At 45.9% G+C, this 10,000-nt stretch overlaps 1 protein-coding gene across 1 annotated transcript in view; it reads right to left on the reverse strand.

The window, feature by feature from the left end:
- LOC117809727 (vacuolar protein sorting-associated protein 13C-like) overlaps positions 1–10,000 on the reverse strand; it is a gene marked incomplete at both ends in the record, with an annotated part of 30,814 nt that overhangs the window by 14,346 nt on the left and 6,468 nt on the right. The window contains 11 exons of the mRNA XM_034679196.1: positions 205–337; positions 2,854–2,971; positions 3,109–3,241; positions 4,369–4,505; positions 4,582–4,696; positions 4,825–5,017; positions 5,134–5,276; positions 5,368–5,468; positions 7,704–7,842; positions 7,930–7,992; positions 9,681–9,855. Of these exons, the coding sequence (XP_034535087.1) occupies positions 205–337; positions 2,854–2,971; positions 3,109–3,241; positions 4,369–4,505; positions 4,582–4,696; positions 4,825–5,017; positions 5,134–5,276; positions 5,368–5,468; positions 7,704–7,842; positions 7,930–7,992; positions 9,681–9,855 (1,450 nt within the window). The remainder of the gene's footprint in view (positions 1–204; positions 338–2,853; positions 2,972–3,108; positions 3,242–4,368; positions 4,506–4,581; positions 4,697–4,824; positions 5,018–5,133; positions 5,277–5,367; positions 5,469–7,703; positions 7,843–7,929; positions 7,993–9,680; positions 9,856–10,000) is intronic.

Here is a 10,000-nt window from a genome sequence, read left to right on the forward strand (position 1 = left end):
GAAACTCCTGCATCCTTCCTTCAACTCCTCCTCATCTCCTTCATCGCTCCCTTAACTCCTAAATTACATCCTGAGCTCCTCTCCAGACCTCTAAATCTCTCCATCACTCCCCCCTAAACATCGACCCGTCCTAAAGACACTGACTGAACTAAACACAGTGAAAAGTAAAGACTGCATGGAGAACAGCGAGCACTCAGAGTCTACCTTCTCTGTCGGGGTGGAGGGGGAGGAGCCTTTGGAGGGCAGCGGGATGCTGTCAACCAGCTGCAGAACATTCTGGATCTTCTGGTCTGAGATCTTAACGTGGAGCAGCGGCAGCTCTCCTGACACCTTCAGCCTGAAGAGAAGCATGATGGGACTGTTAACGAAGTCTGAATGTGAGTCTGCATGTGAGTCTGCATGTGAGTCTGAATGTGAGTCTGCAGGTGAGTCTGCAGGTGAGTCTGAAGGTGAGTCTGCAGGTGAGTCTGAAGGTGAGTCTGCAGGTGAGTCTGCATGTGAGTCTGCAGGTGAGTCTGCAAGTGAGTCTGCATGTGAGTCTGCAGGTGAGTCTGCAGGTGAGTCTGCAGGTGAGTCTGTATGTGAGTCTGCATGTGAGTCTGAAGGTGAGTCTGAAGGTTAGTCTGCATGTGAGTCTGCATGTGAGTCTGCAGGTGAGTCTGAATGTGAGTCTGCAGGTGAGTCTGAAGGTGAGTCTGAAGGTGAGTCTGAAGGTGAGTCTGAAGGTTAGTCTGCAGGTGAGTCTGCAGGTGAGTCTGCAGGTGAGTCTGAATGTGAGTCTGCAGGTGAGTCTGAAGGTGAGTCTGAAGGTGAGTCTGCAGGTGAGTCTGCAGGTGAGTCTGAAGGTGAGTCTGCAGGTGACTCTGAAGGTGAGTCTGAAGGTGACTCTGAAGGTGAGTCTGCAGGTGAGTCTGAATGTGAGTCTGCAGGTGAGTCTGAAGGTTAGTCTGAAGGTGAGTCTGCAGGTGAGTCTGCAGGTGAGTCTGAAGGTGAGTCTGAAGGTGAGTCTGAAGGTGAGTCTGAAGGTTAGTCTGTATGTGAGTCTGAAGGTGAGTCTGAAGGTGAGTCTGAAGGTGAGTCTGAAGGTGAGTCTGAAGGTTAGTCTGTATGTGAGTCTGTATGTGAGTCTGCATGTGAGTCTGCATGTGAGTCTGAAGGTGAGTCTGCATGTGGGTCTGCAGGTGAGTCTGAAGGTGAGTCTGAAGGTGAGTCTGAAGGTGAGTCTGAAGGTTAGTCTGTATGTGAGTCTGCATGTGAGTCTGTATGTGAGTCTGCATGTGAGTCTGTATGTGAGTCTGAAGGTGAGTCTGAAGGTGAGTCTGAAGGTTGGTCTGTATGTGAGTCTGTATGTGAGTCTGCATGTGAGTCTGTATGTGAGTCTGCATGTGAGTCTGCATGTGAGTCTGCAGGTGAGTCTGCAGGTGAGTCTGCAGGTGAGTCTGAATGTGAGTCTGCAGGTGAGTCTGCATGTGAGTCTGCAGGTGAGTCTGTATGTGAGTCTGAATGTGAGTCTGCATGTGAGTCTGTATGTGAGTCTGCAGGTGAGTCTGCAGGTGAGTCTGAATGTGAGTCTGCATGTGAGTCTGCATGTGAGTCTGCAGGTGAGTCTGCAGGTGAGTCTGCAGGTGAGTCTGCATGTGGGTCTGCAGGTGAGTCTGAAGGTGAGTCTGAAGGTGAGTCTGAAGGTGAGTCTGAAGGTTGGTCTGTATGTGAGTCTGTATGTGAGTCTGCATGTGAGTCTGTATGTGAGTCTGCATGTGAGTCTGCAGGTGAGTCTGCAGGTGAGTCTGCAGGTGAGTCTGCAGGTGAGTCTGAATGTGAGTCTGCATGTGAGTCTGCATGTGAGTCTGCAGGTGAGTCTGTATGTGAGTCTGCAGGTGAGTCTGCAGGTGAGTCTGAATGTGAGTCTGCATGTGAGTCTGCATGTGAGTCTGCAGGTGAGTCTGCAGGTGAGTCTGCAGGTGAGTCTGCATGTGGGTCTGGAGGTGAGTCTGAAGGTGAGTCTGAAGGTGAGTCTGAAGGTGAGTCTGAAGGTGAGTCTGCAGGTGAGTCTGCAGGTGAGTCTGAATGTGAGTCTGCATGTGAGTCTGTATGTGAGTCTGTATGTGAGTCTGCATGTGAGTCTGAAGGTGAGTCTGAAGGTGAGTCTGCAGGTGAGTCTGAAGGTGAGTCTGAAGGTGAGTCTGAAGGTGAGTCTGAAGGTTAGTCTGCAGGTGAGTCTGCAGGTGAGTCTGCAGGTGAGTCTGAAGGTGAGTCTGCATGTGAGTCTGCAGGTGAGTCTGCATGTGAGTCTGCAGGTGAGTCTGCAGGTGAGTCTGCATGTGAGTCTGCAGGTGAGTCTGCAGGTGAGTCTGCAGGTGAGTCTGCATGTGAGTCTGCAGGTGAGTCTGCAGGTGAGTCTGCATGTGGGTCTGCAGGTGAGTCTGAAGGTGAGTCTGAAGGTGAGTCTGAAGGTGAGTCTGAAGGTTAGTCTGTATGTGAGTCTGCATGTGAGTCTGTATGTGAGTCTGCATGTGAGTCTGTATGTGAGTCTGTATGTGAGTCTGCATGTGAGTCTGTATGTGAGTCTGCATGTGAGTCTGTATGTGAGTCTGCATGTGAGTCTGTATGTGAGTCTGTATGTGAGTCTGCATGTGAGTCTGAAGGTGAGTCTGAAGGTGAGTCTGCAGGTGAGTCTGAAGGTGAGTCTGAAGGTGAGTCTGAAGGTGAGTCTGAAGGTTAGTCTGTATGTGAGTCTGTATGTGAGTCTGCATGTGAGTCTGCATGTGAGTCTGAAGGTTAGTCTGCAGGTGAGTCTGCAGGTGAGTCTGAAGGTGAGTCTGCATGTGAGTCTGAAGGTGAGTCTGCATGTACCTGGGCATCCGGGTGTCCTTGTCCACCATGCACTTTGCCAGCTGGACGGTGAGGTCCATCGGCTTCAGGATGTGTTGCACTGATGAATCCTGCAGCCGAGCAGACTTCCACGCCTCCCCTGAGATCAATGAATGGCTGGTTTAATCACATGCGTTTGTGTGTTTGTGTGTATATGTGTGTGCGAGTGTGCGTGTGTGTGTGTGTGTGTGTGTGTGTGTGTGTGTGTGATTGTGTGTGTGTGTGTTTAATGTGTACCTGACTTGCTGTAGAGCACCTGGACCCTTCGTAGCTCCACGTTGTATCGGTCGTAAGCTCGATCCATGATTTCTTCCAGAGAGGAGAAAGAGGACGAAGAGGAAATACGACCGCTCTGCTCAACACTGTTCAACTGCACACACACACACACACACACACACACACACACACACACACACACACACACACACATACACACACACACGTTAGTGAAAACACACAACTGCAGGAGTCAGGACAGCAAACATAATGTAAGGCCAGTGAGTGACAGTTTCCTTTCAGCCTTGAGCGCCATCCTCTAATTTATTATAAGACATGTAAACAAATAAAAAAATGTAAGTTAAATAAATATGTAAATATATAAATGAATAAATAAAAAACTAGTTTAACAAAAATACAAAAAATGTATGAAAATATATAAATAAATAGTAAATGAAATAGGAAGATGGATAAATAAATCTATAGATAAATAAATGAATAAACATTTAAGTAAACAGATACATAGCTGTATAAAAAGTAAAATGAATAAATAAATAGTTCAATAAATAAAAAAGCTTTAAGTTAAATAAATACATAAATAGTAAACTAGCTTGTTAGATAAATACCTAAATTATACATAAATATATAAATAAATAAATAAATAAATGAAATAAATAAATAAATAAATAAATATATAGATAAATAAATGAATAAATAAATAAATATATAAATAAATATATAAATAAATAAATAAATAAATAAATAAATAAATGAATAAATAAATAAATATATAGATAAATAAATGAATAAATAAATAAATAAATATATAGATAAATAAATGAATACATAAATAAATAAATATATAAATAAATAAATAAATAAATAAATGAAATAGGTAAATGGATAAATAAATATAGAGATAAATAAATGAATAAACATATAAGTAATTGGATAAATAGATTTATAAGAAATGTTAGTTAAATAAATACATGATTAAATAGTTAAAGAAGTAAAAGGTGGTTCAATAAATAAATAACTTACAAGATAAATAAATTGATAAACAAATAAATAGATAAATAGATTTATAAATAAATAATTGTCAGTTGAATAATTGAATAAAAACATAAATAGCCTAATAAATAAATAGTTGAATATTGAAACAAATATAAAATGTATATAAATAATCAATTAAATACAAACATAAATATTTGAATAAATAAATAAATCCATAAATTGATAAATAAATGAATAAATAAAAGTGGAACACAAAGAAGAACTAACCTGTAAACTACCAAAGTCTACGATGATGAGGTCTGAAGTGTTGCTGTAAAATCCAGTCTTTGGCACCAGCAGGTAGGACGGCTTCAGGTGTATCCTTAGGTCCAGGATCTTCCTGGTCTCAATGATGTGAGACAAACCTGCAGAGACCAGAATCCATTAACACCTGAAGACCTGTTCGCTCTTCACACGCCGGGTTTTAAATAAATAACGTACCTGTGGCGGTCTTCTCTTTGAACTCCTCCAGTTTGGAGAGCGTGGCCGAGGTCAGGACCTCCAGGTCGACGCCTTTCCCCGTTTTAAAGAACTCGGCCAGACTGTTGACCGTCAGCTGGAAGAGCAGGAAACACACAGACCGGTAAAGGAAACCAGAAATGAGATCAGATCTGATCAAATCAAAAATATGAGGATGTGTAAAAACTGAGATCTGATCCACGTCAGGTCGGGTCTCGGGTTTACCGCGTCGTAGATGATCTCGACGGGCTGAGAGTGGACCCGGAGCAGCTGGTCGGCCGTGCTCTCCTCGGGGTTCGTCTCAAACACGACGCTGAGCAGAGACGAAGCGGCGTCTCCCACCGAGGCGATGAGAGAAGGTACCGCCCCCTGCTGCTGCAAACCTGTAACGTACCAGTGCTGCAGCCCCGCCTCGATCCTGCAGGGGGAGACAGAGAGCTTTGAAGCCAGAACATCTAGAGCTCCCCCTGCTGACTGTGTGTGGTACAGGAAACAAACCCGCCTCCTCCTCCTCCTCCTCCTCCCCCGGCTCACCTGAAGGCCTGAGCTCCGGGTCTCTGAGATATCTTGGTGCTGAGGTCGATCATCTGGACTTTGAGGATCTCTGGGACGTCTGGCAGCTCTCTGACCGTCACCGAGGTCCTGAAGAGCTGGAAGGTGACCACCACTGCCACATACTGAAAACACACACGCTCAGGAGTCACACAGGGCTTCTCATATGTGATGGCTTTGCACATGCTCAGTAGGTCTGCATCAGAGTCTGCTCACCTGTTTGGGCAGAGCCAGGTTGTGGGAGCTGCCGCTGTATCCGATGGCGGTGTACAGCTTCGTCTTCTCCTCTGTCGTCATGATGTCGTCCAACCCAGAACCTGAAACAGGAACTCATCAGCACACAAATCTCCAGTTCAAACAACTCCAAACATCAACGTTAATCCTGAATCCTGAATCTTCTCAGGTCACCTCGGGTCGAGCGCAGCAGCTGGGTGTAACCTGAGGTCGGACTTAGAGTTAAGCCCTGTTTGTGTTTGACCTGGGTGTGACTGAAACACCTCTAAAGGAGTGAGTCTATGAAGTCAGACGAGTCGGGCATTTAAGGTTGAGATGAGAGAGAGGGATCTGTGTTGGTGAAGTTGGTGCCTGAGTTGACGTTGCATTCATCATCGATAAAGAGAGGAAACCATGTTTTTTGTTGAAAGCTTCCACTTGTTTGTGTCGGTGTTTAGTTTTGGGTTGTTTGATAGAAACCTTCTGCAGATAGAGAGCAGACAGAAGTGCGTCACTTAGAGACGACCGGTCTCAGTCAGGCTCACGGACTCCGGTCGAAGAGTCAACCTTCCTAACATCGGACATCCACCAGATCCTTGTCCGGTCTGTCTCCAATCCACAGCTGGAGTCATGTGACCGAGGTTTTCCCCTTGGCAATCCCTGAATCAAGGATTCTCCTCCTCCTCCTCTCCTCATCCATGTTGTCTTTCTGGTCCTCTGAAAACCTCTGACCTGTTGACTCCAGGCCTGGCTCCGCTCATCATGACTTTGGTTTGTTGTTGTAGTTAAAGATAAACAGAAGAGGACCCAGGACAGAACCCTGAGGAACACCAATGGCGACAGGAACGGGTGGGATTTTAAAGATTTGAGTTGAGTGAACACTTGTGTGTAAATGAAGTAAACACAAATACACATCCCTTCCTGCTCCACTGGATCAGGCCTCACTGCCTCCCTTAATTCTTAGTAAGGAGGGGCGAGTAGCAACAACTGTAACACAGGACTTCCATAAGATCCGCTGCTGTCCTCCTCCGGTTGCGTTTTCAGAACGCAGCACGGAGCAGAACCGCCGGACGGCTGGAGTCATGTGACCGAGGTTTTCCCCTTGGCAATCCCTGAATCAAGGATCCTCCTCCTCCTCCTCTCCTCATCCATGTTGTCTTTCTGGTCCTCTGAAAACCTCTGACCTGTTGACTCCAGGCCTGGCTCCGCTCATCATGACTTTGGTTTGTTGTTGTAGTTAAGTTGATGCGTCGTGCTCCGGAGGACTCCGACCTGCCGGATCAGAGACGCAGCCGGGATGCAACGGAGTAGATCCAGTGGAAGTTAACACACTGACTAGAATAGAATCCTATCAGATCCAGGGCTGTGACGGACCGGAGACGGACCAGAGACGGATCTGGTGGAATTTGGTGCTCCACCCCCCAGCATCTATCTCCAGGCTTTGATTTTGGGGTTCGAGATATTGTCTCGTCTCTCGAATAAATCTGAGGAGTGATGAAGTTGGAGCCCAGATGACATTTCAAACCAGGACAACGTGAGAGGTCTGACTGAAGGAGCAGGAACTCAACAAAGCAGATCCAGTGGAAGTTAACACATTGACTAGAATAGAAACCTATCAGATCCGGGGCTGTGATGGACCGGAGACGGATCTGATGGAATTTAGCCATCAGCGTTTTGCTAAGGTAACATGGAGTGAAAGCTAGCGTTGGCACTTTCACACAGAACCCTGAGCTCTGCAGGCGGAATGCAGAATAGCCACAATGTGGATCACTAACACTGCAGGTTGACGAACTGCCTGCAGTGTCTGCAGACGTTAACTGCCTTATTGATGGACTTTGTGAGCGCAGACATTGGCTGGATTTATCGGTCTATCTTTAGTGAGCTCTGCTGCCTGACATCAAGAAGGCTGCCGGTTCAAATCCCCGGCTGGATGTTCTCCAGATCCTCCATCTTCATCCCACAGTCCAAAAACACACCTGAGAGGTTTAATGGTGACTCTTGATTGTCCGTAAAGAGTGAGTATGAGAATGTTAGCCCTGTGATAGGCTCTCTACCTGTCCAGGTGTACCCTGCCTCTCAGCAATAACAGCTGGGATAGGCCACGAACAGGAACAGCAGTCCAGAGAAGGGATGCATGGTGGATGCATGATCAATAAAGGTGAAACGCCTTTTAAAATAGCAGCACTTTAAGAATAATCTTGACTATAGTAAGAGTTTCTGAAGTATCCGAGCTCTGCTAACGTGTCTCAGACACAGACTTCATTTGTAAGGCTCCATCCTCGGGTCTCTTTTGTTCTCTATCTTCCGTTTTTACTCCACTTGACAGTTTAAACACTCACTCTCCGTCTCCTTGCTCTCCTCTGTCTCCTGCTCCTCCTTCTTGGCCTTTCTGAACCAGCCGAAGAACCCTCCTCCTCCTCCCTGCTTCTGCCCCGCAGCCGCCTTCTTCGCCAGCTCCTTCTGCCCGGACCGGATCACCTGGAGCGAGGAGAGGATGATGATTAGTTGAAACACTCTCTCATTAAAGTGATCACAGGGTCCTCTGTATGAGTTAGTCTGGTTTACCTCCACCTGGGCCTGCTGCCGCGCTAAGGTGATGTTGAAGACGTCCAGAAGTTTCTCCAGATCCTGACGGAAACAAACATCAGAGGTCAGTTTACCAAAACACCAACCATCTGAAGTCTGTGCATGCTGAGACGAAAAACTGAGCACAGAGCCTCCAGAGAAACTCACACTCACACATCCTATCTGACTGCTTTCATCTGAAATCTCAAGAATCAGCATCTGCAGCTTTTAATGAGCTTCATCTTCAGTAAAGGTCAACACCCTCAGATATAAAGTATCATCTAAAACAAACGTGAACGCAAATATTAAGAAGTGGGTGTGGCCTCCTCGGCTGTCCAGCACGTTGATCTAATGTTTACATGTTGGCTGAATATACACGGCTGCTCACAGACCCGCGTTACTTCAACCCTCTGAATCTCTGAAACTGAAGATTTGTGACTTAAAGGTGACATATCACGCTTTTTTCATCAACATATATTGGTCTAAGAGGTCCCCAAAACATGTCTTTAAAGTTTATGTTCATAAAAACACTTTGAAATCAGATTCTGGTCTGCCTGAAAAACCCTCTTCTTCAGTCCTCCTCAGAACACTCTGTTTTCTCTCTGACCACGCCCCCTCAGGAAGTGGGCGTGGCCTCGGCTGTCCAGCACGTTGATCTAATGTTTACATGTTGGCTGAATATACACGGCTGCTCACAGACCCGTGTTACTTCAACCCTCTGAATCTGATCCAGTATCTGATCCTGACGGAGAGGCGCCTGCAGCAGGACCTTTCTGAACCATTGGTCACAGATTTAGTGTTTCTTGTTGTTTTATTTGTCAGTATGTCGACGTGTGTCTTGGTACACAGCTACCAACATGTAGCTATGTGGCTATGCTAACTAGCGCTAGCACTTATCCATGATTAATAAAAATCCTCCACTAGATCTTCAAATCTGCAGACGTGGGGAGTCAAAGCGACCTTTGTGTTTATTAAGACAGCCTACAACTAGCATGCCTCCCTCCTAAGCTCCTTGTTAGCACACATGTGTGCAGGGAATGAAAAACGGAGGAGGGGTTGAGTTGTATTTTATACAGTCTATGGGCTGAACAAGCTCCGAGCTCTGACTTCCTGTTACAGACCGGATGGCGTTGTGACGTATGAAAAACACTGAAAACTGAAACGGCTGGTTTCAGCACACATTTACAGAAAGGTGGAGAAATCAGAACAGGGGCAGAATGGAGTCTTTGACTTTTCAGGGGGTTTGTAGACAGGGACACAGATTTCAGGGAGAGAACCATTAAAAAGTCCATTCTGCATGATATGTCACCTTTAAAACAAAAGGTGACCGACCGGGCCTTTCAGTCAGAGCTCCAAGTTTGTGGAACTCCCTGCCTCTGACGATTAGACAGTCCACAACCTGAACTGCTTTTAAATCCTCACTAAAACACTTCATATAAGAAGGCATTTCTCCACCCCTAATTCTTGAACTTGCTCTGCATTCAGAAGTCTTGTTTTGCTCCTGTCTTTTTTCTCCCCCCTTGTTTGCACCGTTTTTTAATGCCTTGTAATTCTCTGCTTGTTGTTGTTTTGAAGCACTTTGTAACCTTGTTAAGAAAAGTGCTATATAAATAAAGTTTATATATTAGTATTATTACATTATAAGAAATGACTCCAGAGTACAAATCTTAACAGATTATGCAGTTAATCTCTAATCTGCAGTTCTACATCTCTGTGCACTCGTCGGTGAGCGAGCTCCGCAGCAGCAGCACCTGGATCTGGTGATCCACCTCCGCGTTGGGCTTGTTCTGGCTCAGCAGCTTGTTCTTGTAGGCGCTCTTGTAGACCTTCAGGTTCTTTCTGTGCTCCTTGATGTTGGACCAGGACCACATGCGAGTCAAGCGTCTGACGTGGACCTCCAGGATGCTGTTGAAGCCGTACTTCCACCTGGCAGAGACACAGAGAAACACACGCATGCATCATGAGACCGTCTCACCTAGTCTCTTGGTTTGTGCCGGGTTGTCTGTTTCAGGGTTCCCACTCTTTTCCAGAGATCATGTTCCAGGACATGTTCAGTGATGATCAAGCTGGT

Source organism: Notolabrus celidotus, unplaced genomic scaffold (assembly GCF_009762535.1).
Source record: "Notolabrus celidotus isolate fNotCel1 unplaced genomic scaffold, fNotCel1.pri scaffold_382_arrow_ctg1, whole genome shotgun sequence".
Lineage (NCBI taxonomy): Eukaryota > Metazoa > Chordata > Actinopteri > Labriformes > Labridae > Notolabrus > Notolabrus celidotus.